General features: G+C 39.2%; 1 protein-coding gene across 1 annotated transcript in view; it reads left to right on the top strand.

Moving 5' to 3' along the window:
- Nucleotides 1-1,740: 1,740 nt before the first annotated feature.
- The window catches only part of RETREG1 (reticulophagy regulator 1), a gene marked incomplete at its 5' end in the record, with an annotated part of 64,952 nt that continues 48,774 nt past the window's right edge, over nt 1,741-17,918 (top strand). The window contains 3 exons of the mRNA XM_084223026.1: nt 1,741-1,970; nt 15,735-15,841; nt 17,550-17,580. Coding sequence (XP_084079152.1) covers nt 1,741-1,970; nt 15,735-15,841; nt 17,550-17,580 — 368 coding nt within the window. The remainder of the gene's footprint in view (nt 1,971-15,734; nt 15,842-17,549; nt 17,581-17,918) is intronic.

Here is a 17,918-nt window from a genome sequence, read left to right as displayed (position 1 = left end):
AGGAAAGCATGAGATGCCCAAGTGACAGCGGGAGGAGTGCTCAGTAACTGTGAGCAGCTGCTTGCACACATAGGAGGAAGCTGCCTGCTTTCCAGCACACAGAGAACACCCTATTTTTGACCAAGTCTTTTTAGGACAAATTTTTATTCATCAGCACAAAACTGAAGCAAGAGAAAGAAGTATTTCTCCAGCCTCGTTGCAACTACTTCCCTTTATTTTTCATGTGTGTTTCAGGTTACTAGAGGAGCCTGTCTCTTTCCTTTTGCTTTCTCAAACTTTCAGAGACAACACTAAACACATTTTAGCTGGGCTTATTATTCAGGTAGGTCTGCCTGGCTCCAGGTTCTTAGACATAAGAGCATAGAAGTATATATAACTAATTAGCATAAAACGAAAATGTCCTTTAGAAAAATGTTTATTAGCTATTTAGAATAACATTCTGTACGTTTCCTCTTAGGTGCTAGAGAGAGCATGTGGAATAAGAAAATTACAGTAACTCCTTCCAAAGGCTATTTGGTGAAAACACACAGTAGACTTGCAATCCACAGCCAATGTTACAACTTAATGCTGTAATTTTGTCTTCTTTTACCTCAGAGAAAAAAAAAATGACACATTGACCTTCAAGTAAGTGTGACTCCTTTTTTCCATTAAAAAACCATTCTAATGGGGTAGCTGAAGCTTGAAACAGATGTCAATTCCCAATCCAAAATTATTATGCTCACTCTTGCAGTAAAAATTATTTTATTTTACACACTTCATCCTGTGAAACACCTTCAATGATTCCAATTTTTGGCTCTTCTTATTCAGCAACAGATGCTCTTTGTGAAGCTTCTAGTATTATGACAATAGCAACTTACTTCCATTTGGTTTTTTAGGATTTTGGGGACTGTTATCTTAGAATCATGGAATGTCAAGGAGCTGGAATAGACCTTAAAGATCATCTAGTCTCACCTCCCTTGCCATGGGCAGGGATACCTCCGAGCCAGACCAAGCTGCTCTACACTTTATCCAGCCTGGCTTTGAATGCTGCCCGGGATGGGGCATCCACAACGTCCCTGGGACACACCTTCCAGTGTCTCACCACCCCCACAGCAAAGAATTTCCTCTTAATGTCTAACCTAAATTTCCCCTCTTTCAGTCTGAACCCATTACCCCTTGTCCTATCACTGCAGTAGTTCCTGACAAAGAGTCCCTCTCCAGCTTCCCTATAGGCTCCCTTCAGACACAGGGAGGTTTCTGTAAGGTCTGCACACAATCTCCTCTTATCCAAGCTGAACAGCCCCGATTTCCTCAGCCTGTCTTCACAGGGGAGGTGCTCCGGTGCTCTTATCAACTTGGTGGCCTTCCTCTGGACGCGCTCCAGCTGCGCCTGCCTGTGGCACATACACGCGAGGAGCAGATGAGGGACAAGCCTCACTGGCAACACCTTCCAGCGGGTTTCACCTTCCCAAATGTAGAAAGCGACTGGGCTGCCCAGCTTTCCCCCAGCAGAGAAGCGGTCTCTCCCGCAGCCCGGGGAAACTCCGGCCAGGGGCGGCAGCCTCGGGCCCGCCCGCTGCCGGCGCCTCCCCGCTCCCCGCCGGCCGGGCCCGCCCCGCGGCACCTGCGCGGAGGCGGTGCGGGGTAACGCGGGGGCAGCACCGCGCCCCGCCCCGGGCCCGCCTCCGCCGCCCCGGCCCGGCCCCGGCCCCAGCCCCGGCTCCGCCCGGCCGAGCCGCAGCCCGGCGGCCGCACCGAGCCATGGCGAGCGCGGCGCTCCCCGCGCAGCCCCAGGAACCGGAGGCCCCGCAGGAGCGAGGCGCGGCGGCGCCCGGGGAGACGGAGCGGGCGGAGGAGTCAGGCGGGGCCGGAGCGGCGGCGGTGCTGGGAGAGACCGGGCTGGCCGTGGGCTGCTGCATCGCGGCGGCGCTGAGCTGGGAGCGGCCCCTCCGCAGCCTGGGCGGCTTCGTCTGCGCCAACCTGCTCTTCTGGTGAGCCAGCCGGGCCGGGGTGGGCGCCGGGGCCGGGGTCGGGACCGCCCCCCCGGATGGGAAAGCCCCCGCCCGGTCCGCCCCGCCCGCAGCGGGCGTCTCCTCCCCGCGCCCCGCGCTTCCCTCGGCCCCCGGGCGGAGCGTTTGCCCCCTGCCCTCCCCTGCCGGCCGCCCCAGCGGGGACTGACCCGCGCCCCCAGCGAAGGAAGGTCCTGCTCTTCGCTCCACCTGCGCCACGGCATTCCCTGCCCCCGGGCATTCCCTGCCCCCAGCCGCCGCTCCGCGTCTGGCCACGGCCCTCGCTCCCAGTGCATCTATCTGCTCGGTCGGGTTCTTTCACCCCCGGTTTTTGCCCCGGCCGCGCACACACGCTCGTTCTGCCCCCATATCCCACAGCATGATGCCTGGTGATGATGATGAGGAGGAGTCTCAGATGGAAGCTGAGCAGGGCGGCTGCAGGACACCCCGCCGAGAACTCGCATTTGTCACAGCCGAGAGGAGCCGCGGGCCGGCATTTCTGTGCAGAGTTTTGAAACCTGCTGAAATCGGGTCCCGAGCCCATCGGTTGTGCTGTGCTGATGCCCTGGTCCAGTATTTAAAAGTTCACTTTGGGTATATGTGCTCTTCCAAATTGGTGGCCTACTTAGTGGAGTCTTTGTAAAGTGGGCACAGCCGGAATGTTACTGCAGTGCACCAGTTCTCTTTTTGGACTAAGCTTTTTGTAGTCGGAGGCAGTTTAGTTGAATAAGCCCCAGAGATTAACATCGGGATGCGTTCATTGTTGTGTTTGTCATGTCTCTTTTGTTAATTTCTGTAGGAAAAAAGTTGTCTATGTGAAACTTCTTCAGGGCTTTCCCATGATCTTAGGTTTTGCCAATGCCTTTCTGATCTAAAATGTTGTTGTATGCCTGCTTGATCATGTAGAGCAATTTATAAATTAGTGCACTGTCTAATAATACTGCAGAGTCTCTTACGACTGAATAGTGTTTCCTTTCGTGTGGCTGGAACTGCTTCCTTTCCTCTTGAGCGATTAAGAAGTAAACAAGCAGTGCAGTGGATTAATAGTAAACTCCTCTTGATTCTCTGTAACCCTAACACTGTGATGTTTTAACATGAGGTCCAAGTCATAGAAAGAAGACTACCTGCACCTTTGTTCTGCATAAGAAAATCTCAGCAAATATTCTCAAAATAATTTTATCCTCTTTGATTCCAGAAGTAGAGTATGCGTGATGTCTAATTTAGGCAGACTTTTATTATCTGTCTTGCTCTTAGGTATCCATGGTAAATCCTTTCGTTGAGAAAGTTACATGGTTTTGACCTCATTTTCTGCATACTTCCGAGGTGACCTGTTCTTTCAGCCATTTGGAAGGGTCATAATGCTTTATATTTCTTTTCCGTGTGGCTCGGATAAAATTTCCAGGGACAACATCTAGCAGAATTCCATGTCTCAAGGAATAGTAGCTGCTGGGTAACCCGTTGGCTATTTTTTTTCCAGATTTGACCCAATCGAGGTATAAAATGCCTGCATTATTCAATGCCTGTAAGAAGTCTCCTTTGGTAGTCTTATTGGCAACTTGGTGACCAGTATTTGGAGTTAGTTTATCAAAATTCATAGCTCACTCTACTTTGTTCCTTTCAGGATGAGTTGGAACAGCAAAAGTCAGGGCATGCATTGCTCATTTTAATTTGGTGGTATTGTACCTCAGAAGGAAGCTGGCTGTCCTAGTGCCAGGGAGTTTTGAGAGGTGTAGACAAACAAGGAAATGTGTAGAAGCAGGAATGATGACCAGTAAACTTCTGTGGTTTGAGAACAAGGAAGGATCTCAGAAACAAACCTATGAAATTTGACACTCTGAAAATTAAAGAGTCATTTAAATCTAAGGTCACATTTCCCTGCTTTGGTATTGGGATCATCAGTGTTTGCAGCACAGTGTGCTTGCTGCTTCTCCTTTTCTTGTTTGAGATCCAGCTGGTCAGCCCGGTTTGTGATGACTCAGACAGTCGCAACTGCTTCAGGACTGGGAACAAGTGTCCACCCCTGCTGCCTGTGAAGTCTCTCCCAAGCTTTGTGCTGGCTGGAGCCTGTAGGTAGAAGGAACATTTCCTAGTTGGTTTCTTTGTCATGTGCCTACAAGTATCCATGCCCCATAGGGGACTCCCAGTGCATACAGCCTCTAATAAGGATATCTCAGAGTTCAGAAGTCTGTATTGCTGGATGGGAGACTTCTCCCACTATAGCAGCACTTGGTGGAAGAAGGAGAAAGGGGAGGTGAGGTTTAATTTTACAGTTTTCTGAATTTTGGAAAAACAACACCAGGTCCTTCCTCCCATTCATTTAATTTTGTTGGGACTGTTTTCCTCGTGATTAGTTGAGTTCTTGTATGTTCACCCATCAAAATATTTCATGTGTAAACTGTTGCAGCAGGAGCTGCTGAGAGTGAACTGTTTCTCTGGTGTCACAGGATTTTCATTTTTTAAAAAATATATTCCATTGTAGCCTCTTTTGTGTTAAAAAAACTCTTAGCCATTGTATTGTATATAAATGTATTTTTGACAGTTACTACTAAAATACTCTTCTTGTAAGTACAAGAAATGTACTAACTTAATTTCGTTCTGATTTCCTTGATTTTCTTAATATTCCTGACAAATTATTGTGGACTCTTTAACAAGAGAATAGTGAAGGTAGGCACTAATCTGGCTACTGAGAAAGCATTTTTCAGTTACTACCTCCATTATTTTTTCACCGTGATCAGCTTTAAGCCTCTTGCCCCAAATGAACGTGACTAAAAATCTTTAAAATGAACAGGGGTTAAATATATGCATTATTTTGCACCTAACCATCTGAAATAGAATTTAGAATCTTGTGCTATATATAGTTTGTAGACTGAAGTCAAAATATCACAGGAATACAAGGCTGGTTTTTCCCCCCTGTTTTACACCTGTTCTACTGAAAAAGTGAGCGATTGGCCAAGAACAGAAAACTCTGTGCTGGTGCCAGAAGTTCACTCCAGGTGTTCTGAGTATTAGGCTGTTGACTGATAACTTTCAGTCTTTGGTTTAATCTTATCCAAATATTAACTTGCAGTCCTAGATTTCTAAGCTAAAATTCTATCCTAATTATTATTCTCTGTGTGTATGGAATAGAGGGGACAGTGGCAGCTTCTTGTTCTCACAATCTGTAATTTGAAATTTCTACAAGGTCAGAGGGGTGAGTTTATTTTCAGTAATTCTGTACTGTTCCATGTGTTTTGTAGTTTGCAGATATCTATTTCTAATACATGTTTTATATCAGCAGAGAAATGTTTCATGTACATTCATGTTTGCAAGGTCATCCCTATATGCACTAGTTGCATCTGTTCACCAATTGCCCAATTTCCTGATTTCCCTAGGATTTTTTGTGAAGGAAGGCAGAAGAAAAAATGATGTAATAGATCTTTTCTCTTTTCCTCTCTTGTGGAATGAATTTATTGCATTACCCTATTTGCTATGCTCTTCACCAGCCCAAATCCACTTTTTTCTTTGAGCATTTTAATATACCTTCTGACCTCAGAAGGTATATTTGCATGTTACTGCAGGTCTGTTTTTAACAATGGTACATGATATTATTGTACTGACTCCACAAAGGAACTGGCCAACTGTGTAAAATACAAGTATCAGTCCTTGATTGACCAGTGCATGCCTAATTTTCCATTAAAAATAATCTTTTGTCACCATCTATACCCATACTTTTTGTTTGTTTGTTTGGTCTCAGATCTAGGGAATATTTCCATTGTCTGAGAGAACAATCAAGAGAGAAAAAAGTATTGCTTATATCTGAATTGTCTGTGTACATTGCATCCGGTAAAGATTGTGTATTTCCAGACAGAAAATGGAATTGCTTTTTAATTGTTAGTAACAAACCACACATTCAGAATTTATCGGCTTGGTGTGTTTTGTTTTTAAGTATCCAGTTTGTTTTAGGAGTTGTTATTGAAGTGTTTGTTTTGTTTTAAAGTATCCAGTTCACTTTAAGATTTGTTCTTAAAGTGTTTCTTACTTGAAATCTCTGCTTGGCAATGATATACCATGAAGAGATCTCAAAGTACTTTTCATTCATGAATTCTTTCAATGTAAGAAAGCAGTACTAAGCTAAGCGTTTCTTTCATGTATTTGCACACAACTTGTAATGCTACCACTGCTATACCTCACTTGTCTATAAATCAAGATTTCTGCCCATGTAGAGAGCAGTGTGCATGCACAATGTATGCTTGCATTTTTATTCTTTGTCACGAGAAGAAAGACATGCAGCAGCCCTGTTTTATGTATTTGTGGACTTGTTCACTGTCAGCACTGACTGAGGCTATCACTGGAAATGTTGTCTAGGGGACCTACTCAGACATTCTTGGTGACAAAATGTCAAATTAAGTGAGAATTAGAATGAAATAAATCTTTGAAATCAAAACATAAAGAAAATACATGAAAATAAACTGAGTTGGAGTAAGGCAGGATATTGATATTCTGAGGCCAGTTTGTAGTATGCTGGTCTTCAGGTCACTTAATTAAATATTTAATATCTTCCAAGTCAGGAGAACACAGAATACAGATTTTTCCTTATAGTGTCCAGATGCTAAATAGGGTTTTGAATGTGGGAAATTTTGGTCTTTGGCTGTCTTTATTACAGGAAATCTTAGAGCTACATTCAGTTTCTTGGGATTACTTCCCCAAAATCCAAAGTATCAGGATAGCACACAAGTGAATACTCCTGCCTTAAATTCTAATAAGAGTTTATGTCTCTGATGACTCAAGTAGGAATAGTATAGTAGGTTAAGTATTGACATCATTATTTTGTAATGATAATACCTTCATTATCAGAAAATTGAAAAAAATTCTGGCATAGGCAGTTTTGAAATCCACCGTGCATTCACATGAATGGGTTTCTTATATGGTTGCTAGTTTGTTTCTTCTAGTCTGATAGTCCTTAACTTATTTAATTTCCTGCCTTTTGCTAAGTCTTTGTAACTTATTGGTATTGGAATTTATTTTATTCCACCTAGCTATAGTACAGCAAATTGCTGATATTTCTTTAAGCATAACCAAATGTTTGTGGTTTGGGTTTTTTTTGCTCCCTAGAAGGTGGTTTTCCAAAATACTCTTCCTCAAGTAAAGCTAAAATTCCAACTTCAGCATAAGTTGGAATATAATTTTAGGGTCTACTTGTTTTCACCCAGGCAGTTTTAGGCTTATATTCACTTTTCCAATACAAATTATGAAAATTTTGAAGGCTTTGATTTAGTTAGCAAAAATTATTAAAAGCCATTAACAGCTTTTTAGTGACAGTTTTCATACTTTTGGCTGAGGGATTAGTTTACAGGAATGAAAATTGACATTGTTTAAGAGCCAGACAGTGTTACATAAAAACCTGGACAGTTGACAGCATTTTTCAACCAATAAGATGAAATCAGGATCAGTCAGAAAAGAAATCAAGTGGGATAATTGAGGAAAAGCAAGCATAACTGAAAAATTTAGGATCAAATCTAGGATGAAAACATTATGGAAGATGGAAATCCAGAACAAAGGAGAAGAAATTAATTGCAGCATGGCTTCTGTTTATTCTGTCGTGCTGAAATGTACGTATGCTGTGTCTAAAACAGCTGTTTCAAGAGAGGAATTATAATTTTTTCATGTATTGCTTCAAAATAATGAGACCTTTCAAATAGTAAGTAGAATTTTGAGAACAATGGACATTTAGGGGGGATATGCTATGCTCCATGGTAGATGTTACAGGACTAATGAGAGCATTAAAGAAAAGGAGATTTAGGGCAGCACGGTAGAGGTGCTACTGCTCAAACTGCTCCTACTGTATGAGAAAATGGGATTAAGATTTCTTCTGTACTTTGCCAGAGCACAGGTTAATTAAGGTCATCTGGGCATTTGTCTGAAAAAACAAAGGAAGCAAGGTTATTTGATGTTATGTGTTTAAATCAAAATAATTTTAACTTCCATGGAAATATCATCCCCTCTTTTCACTGATGTAGCAGTAGAATTTGATGTCATGGTAGACTCAGAAGATATGTAGTTCAGGTCATTTAAACGTTCTCCTTCTCAAATGCTTTTTCTGTGCCCGTCTTAATGCAACAGGTTGCAGTAAATCTGATCCAAAAGCACAAATAGTGAAACTTGATTCTAACTGCTGCATTCCTCAAGAGGTTTCCTTGCAGTGTGAGATAATTTTGCAATGTGAAATGATGAACTTAATCCTATTTCCCAGACCACCAATATACTTCCAAATGTACCAGTTTATAAGCACATTTATCTTTGGTGATTAAATGCAAAGCATTGGAACAATTTTTCTAGTGTTTTTTCTTAGGGACTTATACTATTTTTTGTTTTATTTAGACTTATTTTTAAAGCTAAGAGGTGGTTTTGTGAGTTGGGGTAGAGAAAACACACAATTTGAATTCCCATCCTGTGTGTTGAGTTAGCATTGTCCATCTGTCTTTGCTTTTGCCCTGAAACCTGTGCACAGACCTTCCAGCGTGCTTCCCTTTCTACAGATGGCTGTCAAAGTAACAGTAATTTAAATTTCTGGGAGTCTGTTTCTTAGGACAAGAGGTTTATTTATTGATCAAAAATTTTAGAATTCAAGTAAGTTCTGGAAAGTTTTCTAAAGAAAAACAGATTTGGTCGGTGCTTTCTGGCTGAATAAATACGATCCTAATCTTTCCAATGAAACCTGACAAATAAGCTCTTTGAATAAAAGCTGATGGCTGAGTTTTCTTTGTCTTAACAAAGAAAGAATTATAAAAAATGATCCAAGTTTTAGAATAACAAGCATGCCTTTTCTGCTTGAGGGTTATTTTTTTTTTTAATTGTTTATTTTTATGTACTTAGTGTTAGAATTTTTACATTTCTGGGTGCTGTCCAATGGAGCACTCTTTGCTAGCTGGCACATAGATTACAAATCAACTGCTTTTCCGTGCTTCATTTTACTCTGTTTGAAATGTCTCAAGTACCTAATTTTCTCTCTTATTTACAGAAAAACTTGTAGTGAAAAATGGTGCTTCTTTCTAATTTATGTCTTTATGGAAGGTTTTTCTCCACTAAATTAGACATGATCTAAAACTTTTTTAATGTACATATTTTTAAGAAGCATTCTATTACAACATTTTGCAGGTTTTCAGCTAAACAGATATACAGCTTTCTAAGTTCAAAATGCCAGGCACCCAGAATGCTAGGGTGTATATTTACAATTTTAATTAACATTAGATGTGAAGTAAATGCTTTTGAAATTAATTTATTCAACAAATTGTGCTTTTTGGAAGGGTAGGGAGGTTTTTTAGTCTGAATTTAAGCCTTTGTTCTTTCTAAAATTTTTGACAGAACATATACAGATGTGGTTTTTTACATGTAATTCCCTCTCTTCAATATGGAATCTGCTGTACCAGTTTTTGTGTATTTTTCAGACATGCAAGCTAAATACCATATAAATATAATAATATTGTACCAAATTCTATTCTATAAAGAGATTCTACCAAAAAAATGTGCATAACTTTGACTTAAGTGAAAATCTACACTTTTTGTGTAGGAATCGGGAAGGGATTTTTGCATTATAATTCTTGAACAGTTACCTAAATTCTTTGGCTCAGACCAGGTATCTTGGTTTCACCTGGGATGGAATTATTTTTCTTCCTGATACAGTGTTGCAGTATTTTGGATTCAGTATAAGAACAAAGTTGATAACAAACTGATATTTCAGTTGTTGCTGATCAGTGTTTACCCTAAGTCAAGGACTTTCCAGTTTTCCATGCTCTGCCAGCAAGCAGGTGCACAAGAAGCCAGGAAGGGGCACAGCCAGGACAGCTGACCTGAGCTGGCCAAAGGGATATTCCAAACCACAGTGTGTCATGCCCAGTACACTCGGAGGAGCTGGCCAGGAACTGCCCAGCACAGATCAGGTTGGGCTGAGCACTGGTCAGCAGGTGATGAGCAGTGGTACCGTGCATCACTGGTCTTTATTCCTCTCTCTTTTTGTTGTATCACATTTCATTTATTATTATTGTTACTCTTATTAACTTTATTTCAATTATTAAAGTGTTCTTAAGCCCTGGCTTTTACTTCTTTCCATTCTCCTTCCCATCTCACCAGAGCAGAAGATAAGTGAGCAACCTTAATTGTCAGCTAGTGTTATACCACAACACCAAGATGTACTAAAGGAACAATGGGAAAAATACTGGATTATTGAGTTCTGACTTCCAATGTTTTGAATACTCAAGGCTTGGATTTCCACATATGTAGATAAAGCATTTTGATATTTACAAAGGCATAGTATGAAAATCATTTATATAGAAGAGCAATTCACATAAAAGTTGTAAATTTAATAGACATAAAAAGCAGGATTTGCAAACCTTTGAGATGGTTTTTCAGTTAGGAGGGTTTAAGCATTAAATTACTTGTACATAAAATAATGTTGAATATATATTTTTTCTTCTTGATTCACAGGAGGGCAAACAAAATTATTGACGCTCTGATGAGTAATGGCACAAGCTTTCTGATACTACCTTTACCGTGTATTTCAAAAATGTTGTTCAGGCAGTGTACTTCATGCTGTAATTAGAAGAAAACAAGCCCCCTTCCCCAGAACTCTTGCTTGAGACAGTCATCAGGATTTATTGCAATCACACAAGTGTTGATCCTGCAGTAAGTGTGGAAGAAGGGTCCAAGCTCAATGGTCAATTCAGCTCCAAGCAGGAAACAGTTACCACCCAGAAACAGTTGCTATCACATCTTTTCCTTTCTCAAATGCCATCACTGTAGATGTCTGAAACAGCCTTAGGTGGTCCTCTGTAAGAGCAAAGTACATGTAGCTTTGAAATTAGCAGTTCAGCATTCTCAAAGCGCACTAGAAATATTTCCTCTCCACAGGGGAGGGCCGTTCTCTGTGTGGTTTATGTCGTAGGCCATGCTTGCTTATCAGTGTCTGATTGGAAGTTATGGTTGGAAGTTTTGTTTGGAAGTCTGATTGGAAGTTCTGTGGAAAGCTCGGGCTGAAAGGTGTCAGTAGATTTTCACCTAAACATTTGATGAGGAAACAGTTATATACCAACCTGCTCTCTTTAGAACTCCATGGAATTACTCTGAAAAGTCTGGCCTCTGGTTTAAAATGTAAATATGAAATGTGGAACATAGAACTGAAGTTCACAAGTCACTCATGCAGACAATAAAAGTGTCATAAAAGCTGATGGTGAAGCAAAGCTCCATGCTCACATCTGTGTTATTGACAGCTGTCATATATTTATTATCTCTGGATTTCATCTAGAGATAGATGGCTATTAAAAATGTACCTGCTAAGGCTTTCCAGAAATAACTAGCAGACAAAGTGCTACTCATTCATAGCTGTAGAATGTGTTGTAAAAAACCCAAATCCTTAACAGCTGAAATGAAAGAATCAAATTGGTTTATTTAACATTTATTTAACATTTTGAAACAATTTGGTAGGTCTGCACCTTCCCTGTATCTCATGATACAATTAAAAATAGCTCTTTTCATGCCCTGTAAGTTTTATTATGTTTACTGACTGCAATATTGTATGATATTGTTAACCATCAAAATTTCTTAGCTGGCTCATGACACTTGAATAACTTTGTACAATCCAGTTTGTGCAGGTTATTGTCCCAGGTGCTCTGGGACAGATCTGGTGCACTGTGAGATACCTGCCTTTTGATACAACAAATTGACAGTATTGACAAATGACCATCCATACTTTAAAGAACTGAAGAACAGACAAGGTACCTTAGGCTACTTTTCTATCTTTAGGTCCACCATCATGCAGTTGAATAATTTCCACTTTCAGTTGTGGAAGTTGTCAAGTTTTGATTCTTACTTGTGCAGTTCAGAATAATTTCAGAACAGCTGCAATTTAAGCAGGCCCAGAAAAAGAAACTGCTGTGGCTTTAAGTTCTAAGGTCAGCATCTTACCAAAAAATATTTGCCAACCACTTCTAATAGCCTACAATAGTCACAGAATGAAAATACCATTCAGGTTGGTAGGGGCTTCATGAGGTCTCTAGGATGGCTTGCAGCTCAAAATAAGATCAGTACTTAATTCAGATGAGATTGCTTAGGATTTTGTCTTCACAGCCATCAAGGTTGGAATTTCCACAACCTTTGTGGACAGCCACTGCTTTATTATCCATTGACATTGCTCCTGTTTCATTTTACAAAAATGGTTTCCCACTCTTCCACAGTGTAGTTGAGTGGCAGGCTGGCTCCATCACACTTACATTCTTCCTACATAGAAGAAGGTAGGATGGAAGGACAGCTGGAGGTCAGCTACTCTGGTTTGCTCAGATGAGCTCCAGTTGGAGCACATTGCTCAGGTTCTCACACAGCTCAGCTTTTGAAAGTCCTACTCCACAGCGGTCTGCCACCTGCTTAGCACCTCCATTAACACTTTCACTTGAGTGCTCTGGACCAGAGGACATCCTTCACAGTGAGGCCACTGTTCCTTCTTGCAGCCTCCGAGCCAGGTGGCTGTATCCCACCCCTGGGGCTGTGTCTGAGTGAGGGCCTTTCCTGTGCAAGGAGTGCCTGTTTCAGCCAGTGACAGGGACTGAGTCCTGGGCACCTCATGACTGGGTGTAGTCCTGCACTGCCTACAGCAGAATTTCTTGTCCCCTTGTGCAAGCTGTCCTATTAACTCCTGAAGTAGTTATCTGGAATGCATTAATCTGTACATTGTTCCTTAACCTCTGCATTCTCCCCAAAAAACATTCACAAAATCCTGCAGAATTCAAGGGGGGAACAAATCTTCGTTATGTCTCCAGTAATGGTTTTTACTTCTGCACTACTTGTAGAAGAAATTAAACAATTTGAACTTCAGTCTGTTATGTTTATTGCTTAAAAAAGAGAACGTGTTTAGTAAGCTTTTCTTACATAGCATTCTTCTACAATACAGAAGGAGTGCAGTATATGAGGATTTTATTCTGGAGCCTTTCATTTTTGTCAGATATGTGTGTGTTAGAAATGCTTAAGAGTACAATCTGGTTTGTTTTTTTTTTTTTTAAAGAAGGGGCAAAAATGCCCTGATTTTCAATAATAAGCCAAAGTACCACAGGAACTATTAGTCTGGTTGCTGTGCATCATGTTGATAACTCCTAGAAGAATTCTGAATCCTGACAGGGGTAGTAGCATAATAAGTGTTTTTCAGATCCCTGCATGTTGAACTAACTTTGATAAGCTTATGTTTGATAGATGTATGCCAAAAGAGTGCAAGGGAACCTTATCAGCTTTCCACTAGGTAGGGCTTCAAGGATGCAGATCTCTGACCTATGGCTCACAAATAGTTTTTCTAATCTGTATTGCTCTGGCACCTGAGGGCTGACACAAGCTGGCTGAGTGAATTCACAAGGGATAGTCTTTCTTGCAAACATCACACTCTAGATAAAGAGCTAATAATGTTAAGACATGGGAAATTCAGTAAGAACAATTCAAAGCTCTGCAAAGAAGTTAAGAGTCCTTGTTTGGTGACCAAATTAGCTGCTTCAACTGGATTAGAGTTTTTTTTCCTCAAATATTGGAGCAGGGACACTGCAGTATTGAGAAGGTGGAATGACATGACTTGGCAGCATCTTTCAGTGAGGATGCTACCTTGTTAATCCTTGTTTGCTAATCCTAGTCCTCATTAGTGCAATTGTTTTTAACAGCAGGTGACAGCTGTGATTGCAGTGAAACTAACAGTGTGGTTTAGTTGTGAGCATAAAGTAGGTCAAATGTTCTGTGCATTCTTTTGAAAGACACACTAAGCCGTCTTAGTAAGCATCTGATCTTACCTTGAAAAGCTAGTAAGATGTGTATGTGCACACGTGCACACACTTGCATATAAATTCTGGTATTGATGCATCTATTTGAGACCATCAAAGAGTGGCCAGTGGTAATTGCTAAGTCAGGGCATTCTGTGTGATTCTATAAACATTCATGCAGAATGTTTATAGAAGACTCTATAGAATAGACATGGTATTAAGCTCAAACAGTTTGAAGGTCTGCATTTGCTATAAACTTCTGCTGCCTAGAAGTTGGATGAAAAATTCTTCATTTGATTTTTTTATACAACATCACATGTCTCCCCCAGCCCATTATCAGTAAATTAAGTAAGTAGGCTAAACAAAGTCTTCCATGCAGTGGAACTTAACACTTAAACACAATCAAAGATTTTTAATGCTGAATAATATTACCAAGAAAAATAGTAGGACAATAGTAGGACAGTGCAATGCAAAGCTGTTACAAGTTTTGATTTATTGAGCTATGATTGGGCAATTTTGATAGAGGTTGCCCTGTAATAATTTTTCTCAACACTTCTCTGTTGGTTTTCTTGAACTGGCTGAATTATACAAAGGTGCTGATTTTATACATTTATTTTATAGAATAATCTTATCATTCAAATTCTCTACAGATATAAAAACCCTTTATATTTGGATAAAATCTTCAGAGTGAGCCCATGTGTTTGTATTGGAATTCATATACTGGTCTGCTCAGGGTGATTGGTACTATGAGTTTGTGTTAAATGTAAAAATTAGTGGCATGGACATTTTTGTTGATGGGGATTTTCTTTTTGAAGTTTCCAAGGAATACTGGAGCAGTTTACTACTACAGCAGTGTGTCCTGAGCATGTTAGAAATATTGTGAAGACAATTTTCTTTCTATAAAATCCAAGTGTGCTCAAAGGGTACCTCTTGGCTTCCCGCAGTGGCTATGTTTGCTACTATTTTCACTCCCCTTTCCCCCTCTTTCTTGCAGAAAAGCTCTGCAGCAGAAACTGGGTAGAAGCTGGGTAGCCAGCTGCCCTGTTTTCAAATCTGAGAGGTTTCTTGAAAACATCCTAGCTTTGTATGATTTTGTTTCTGTTGGTATTCTCATTTGATCCAGTGCCTTAGATAGTGGCTTCTTACTGGTTTTGGCTAACCTCAACTTTTTAAAGTTAATTGCTTTTACTTTGAAAAATTCCCTTGTTCAGTGTTTCTGTTCAGATCACTGATTTAAAGTGCTCAAAACCAGCTATTAAAATACTTTAGCTTTTTTAATTTATTTAGTTGAATTTTAATTCTTTTTACTTCACACCACTTTTTTCTTGTGAGTTAAGATATTTGCCTGTAAAAAAGATAGAAGAGCTTATCTCCAAACACACCTGGATAACAGAGTCAGCAATGCATGAGATTATAATTCATACTTTCTGAGTCTAGGTCTGTTTGACTTGACGAGACACGTTCTAAAAAAATTATGTAATTAAAAACAAAGTTCATGAAAGCTTATTATGAAGACAAGTTTTAGTGTTATTCTGTTATATAGATTTACCTTATCTTTGTGTTTGAAACAATGGTTTGTATAAAAGTCTTGCCTAAACATAGGTTCTGTAGGAAGCAAAAGAAAAAATTTTACCTTTTTTTTGGTGCATTGTGCCAAGATAATTAGTTTTAATGAAACCACATTAATTTAACATAAGTAATTTCTATGCAATAATTAAAATATTCTGTTTTCTTTATATTCTCTCTGTGTAAATAAAAGTATGGACAAAAATCTACTACAAACTCATCTTTGTATCTTTAAATGCAATGCTTGGAGCTCTCAGTATTTGCTTCTCATGGAAAAGTTGTGGGGAGAAACTGAACTCAATTATTGCAATCTGAGTCTATTTCTTCTTATTTATTTTCAGTATTAGTAGCAGCTGTTAGTTTTTGCATACTTCCAATGAGTTTTGAAGTATTCCACATTTATTTCTTCTTGATATTCTAGGTTTGTTGCATTGACCCCTTGGAGAGTGTATCATCTGACTTCCCTTATAATACTTGGAGTGCTAATTCTTCAGATAATGAAGGATTTGGTGTTCTCAAAGATAAAAGGTAAGGGTACTGATAGAGTTCTGTGCTCAAACAGCTGCACTTTGGAGCATGCTAATTCATTACTAAAGCCAGGTCAATATTATGATTATTGTAAAAGTACCAGCTACTTTTAGAGGATGATAGTATATCTGTGATGGTCTATTGCCATTTTCAATTAAGTTTTGCTGTATTTTATAGGGAGGGCATTAGGAAATTTGTTTTAGCACTTAGGTTAGAAGTGGACAGTCATTCTTGTTTCTTAACTGCTAGGTTATGCATTCTTTTCTAAAATACAATTTTTTCCTAGATGTTCATACTTCTTCCAACATTAATCATGTAATTTTTGGAATTTTGGGACATCCAATATATATCAGTGAAATATTTAAATAGATAGAGAAATTACCCATCTTAGCACAGTTGGAATAAGAAGTGAACAGTATTTTCTTTTTATTTTGTATAGCATTTATTTTCCCGAGTGTATAAAGTCTTGTTTGAATAAAACCAATTTTGAAAGGGATTTTGAGTTTGTTGGCTGGTCTGGCGGTTTGGAATTTTTTTTTTCAATTCCTGTCTGGTACTTCATTACCATCTTGAAAATTCTTGGACAACATGCTAATTATAAGTTTTCTGGTTTCATTGCCATGAAGATTGGGGTTTTTTTCAAGATTCTTATTTTGCCTTTTATTTATTAAATCCCATGCAAAGTGTTTGAAAAAAACATCTGAACATAGTACAAAAGCAGGAAATAGATGTCAGAGAAGCATGGTATTCCTCTGTGATGTACTAGCAATTTCTGACTGCCAAAGCCAGTTGTTCCCTGCTTAGTTACAACAGGTATTTGGTACCTTTTCTAAAGGATGATTTACTGTCATTACCTTTTCTGGGAGTCTTGGTTACCATTCTGTTTCCTGCTTGAGTATTACAAGCCCAGAGGCCAACTTTAAAAGCTAAGCAGAATTTGTTATTTTAAGCTCTGTGCTGTATAAATCACCACAAACATTGAATACCTTGCTAGCTGGAGGGCAATGATTTAGGTAAATTCACTTGTACCTGTAAATAATATTTTTGTAGTGACCAAATTCAGGATGTACCAATCTCATGTTTGTGTGATTATTTAACCATTCTTTTTAGAGATGAGGCTAGGAAGACCTCTATTTCCTAGCTTAAACAATAATTATTTACTGTAGTAAACTAATTTATTTTACTATTGTCTTTGATGCTATTGGAGACAGAGTTCAAGAAAAATCAGGCCCTCTAAGTAATACTGTAGAAGTCTTGTGATAATGAATAGAAATCAATGAAGTGCCACTCCAGGAAGCAGAAAAAATTCTTCCCAGTATATCACGTCCATGTAATTGCTTCACACTTCCAGCCAGCCACTAGATGGCAAGACTATTACAGGTTCATGGGGAATGTAGAGTGGTTGTCAGTGTGTAGAAGTAGAGTATGTTCATGTTAAAGTTATGTTATCATCTTCATTGCATCTTTCCATGTGGAAATGTAGCCATAGAGGATCCTGACTTTTTACATTAATGATTTTAACTGTATGTTAAGTTTACGGAAAGCAATTCATGAACTGTTACTGTAAGATGATACAGCTTTCCTTTTTGACTGATACAGAGAATTCCATAGTCATTTTGTCCCAATTCTGAATATGTTCTGTGAATAAATAATAAAACTCTTTCTGATTTAGTGCATTGTGTTTCATCTTACATTCTTGCAATTGCAGGTGCGCAGCTTTGGAGGACCATCACTGGCAAGTAGGTATTTAATGTTTAATGCATGGTTATTTATTACTTTATTCTTTATAGTTGGCCTGGCATTTTTTTTAAAGTCTGCTTTCTTCTAATAAATTGCTGAATTTTTTTGATTTTAAAATATTTTCTAAGTTTATTAGTGCTTGTTCATGATTTTTAATAAATATTTTATTCTGATTTGAGTTATATTAAAGTATATAGTAACATATCAGAATACTTCTAGAAATGCTTTTTGTTACACTGGGATTATCATGCTTTGTGTTTTCTGAGAATTAGTGCTTTCTTTGTAAAGCAGAATAATACTGTGTTGTTCATGATTTTTAATAAATATTTTATTCTGA

The sequence above is a fragment of the Fringilla coelebs genome, assembly GCF_963513975.1.
Source record: "Fringilla coelebs genome assembly, chromosome: 1".
NCBI classification, from domain to species: Eukaryota; Metazoa; Chordata; class Aves; order Passeriformes; family Fringillidae; genus Fringilla; species Fringilla coelebs.
The sequence above is the reverse complement of the archived record's forward strand: the minus strand, read 5'-3'. Positions and strand labels throughout refer to the sequence as shown.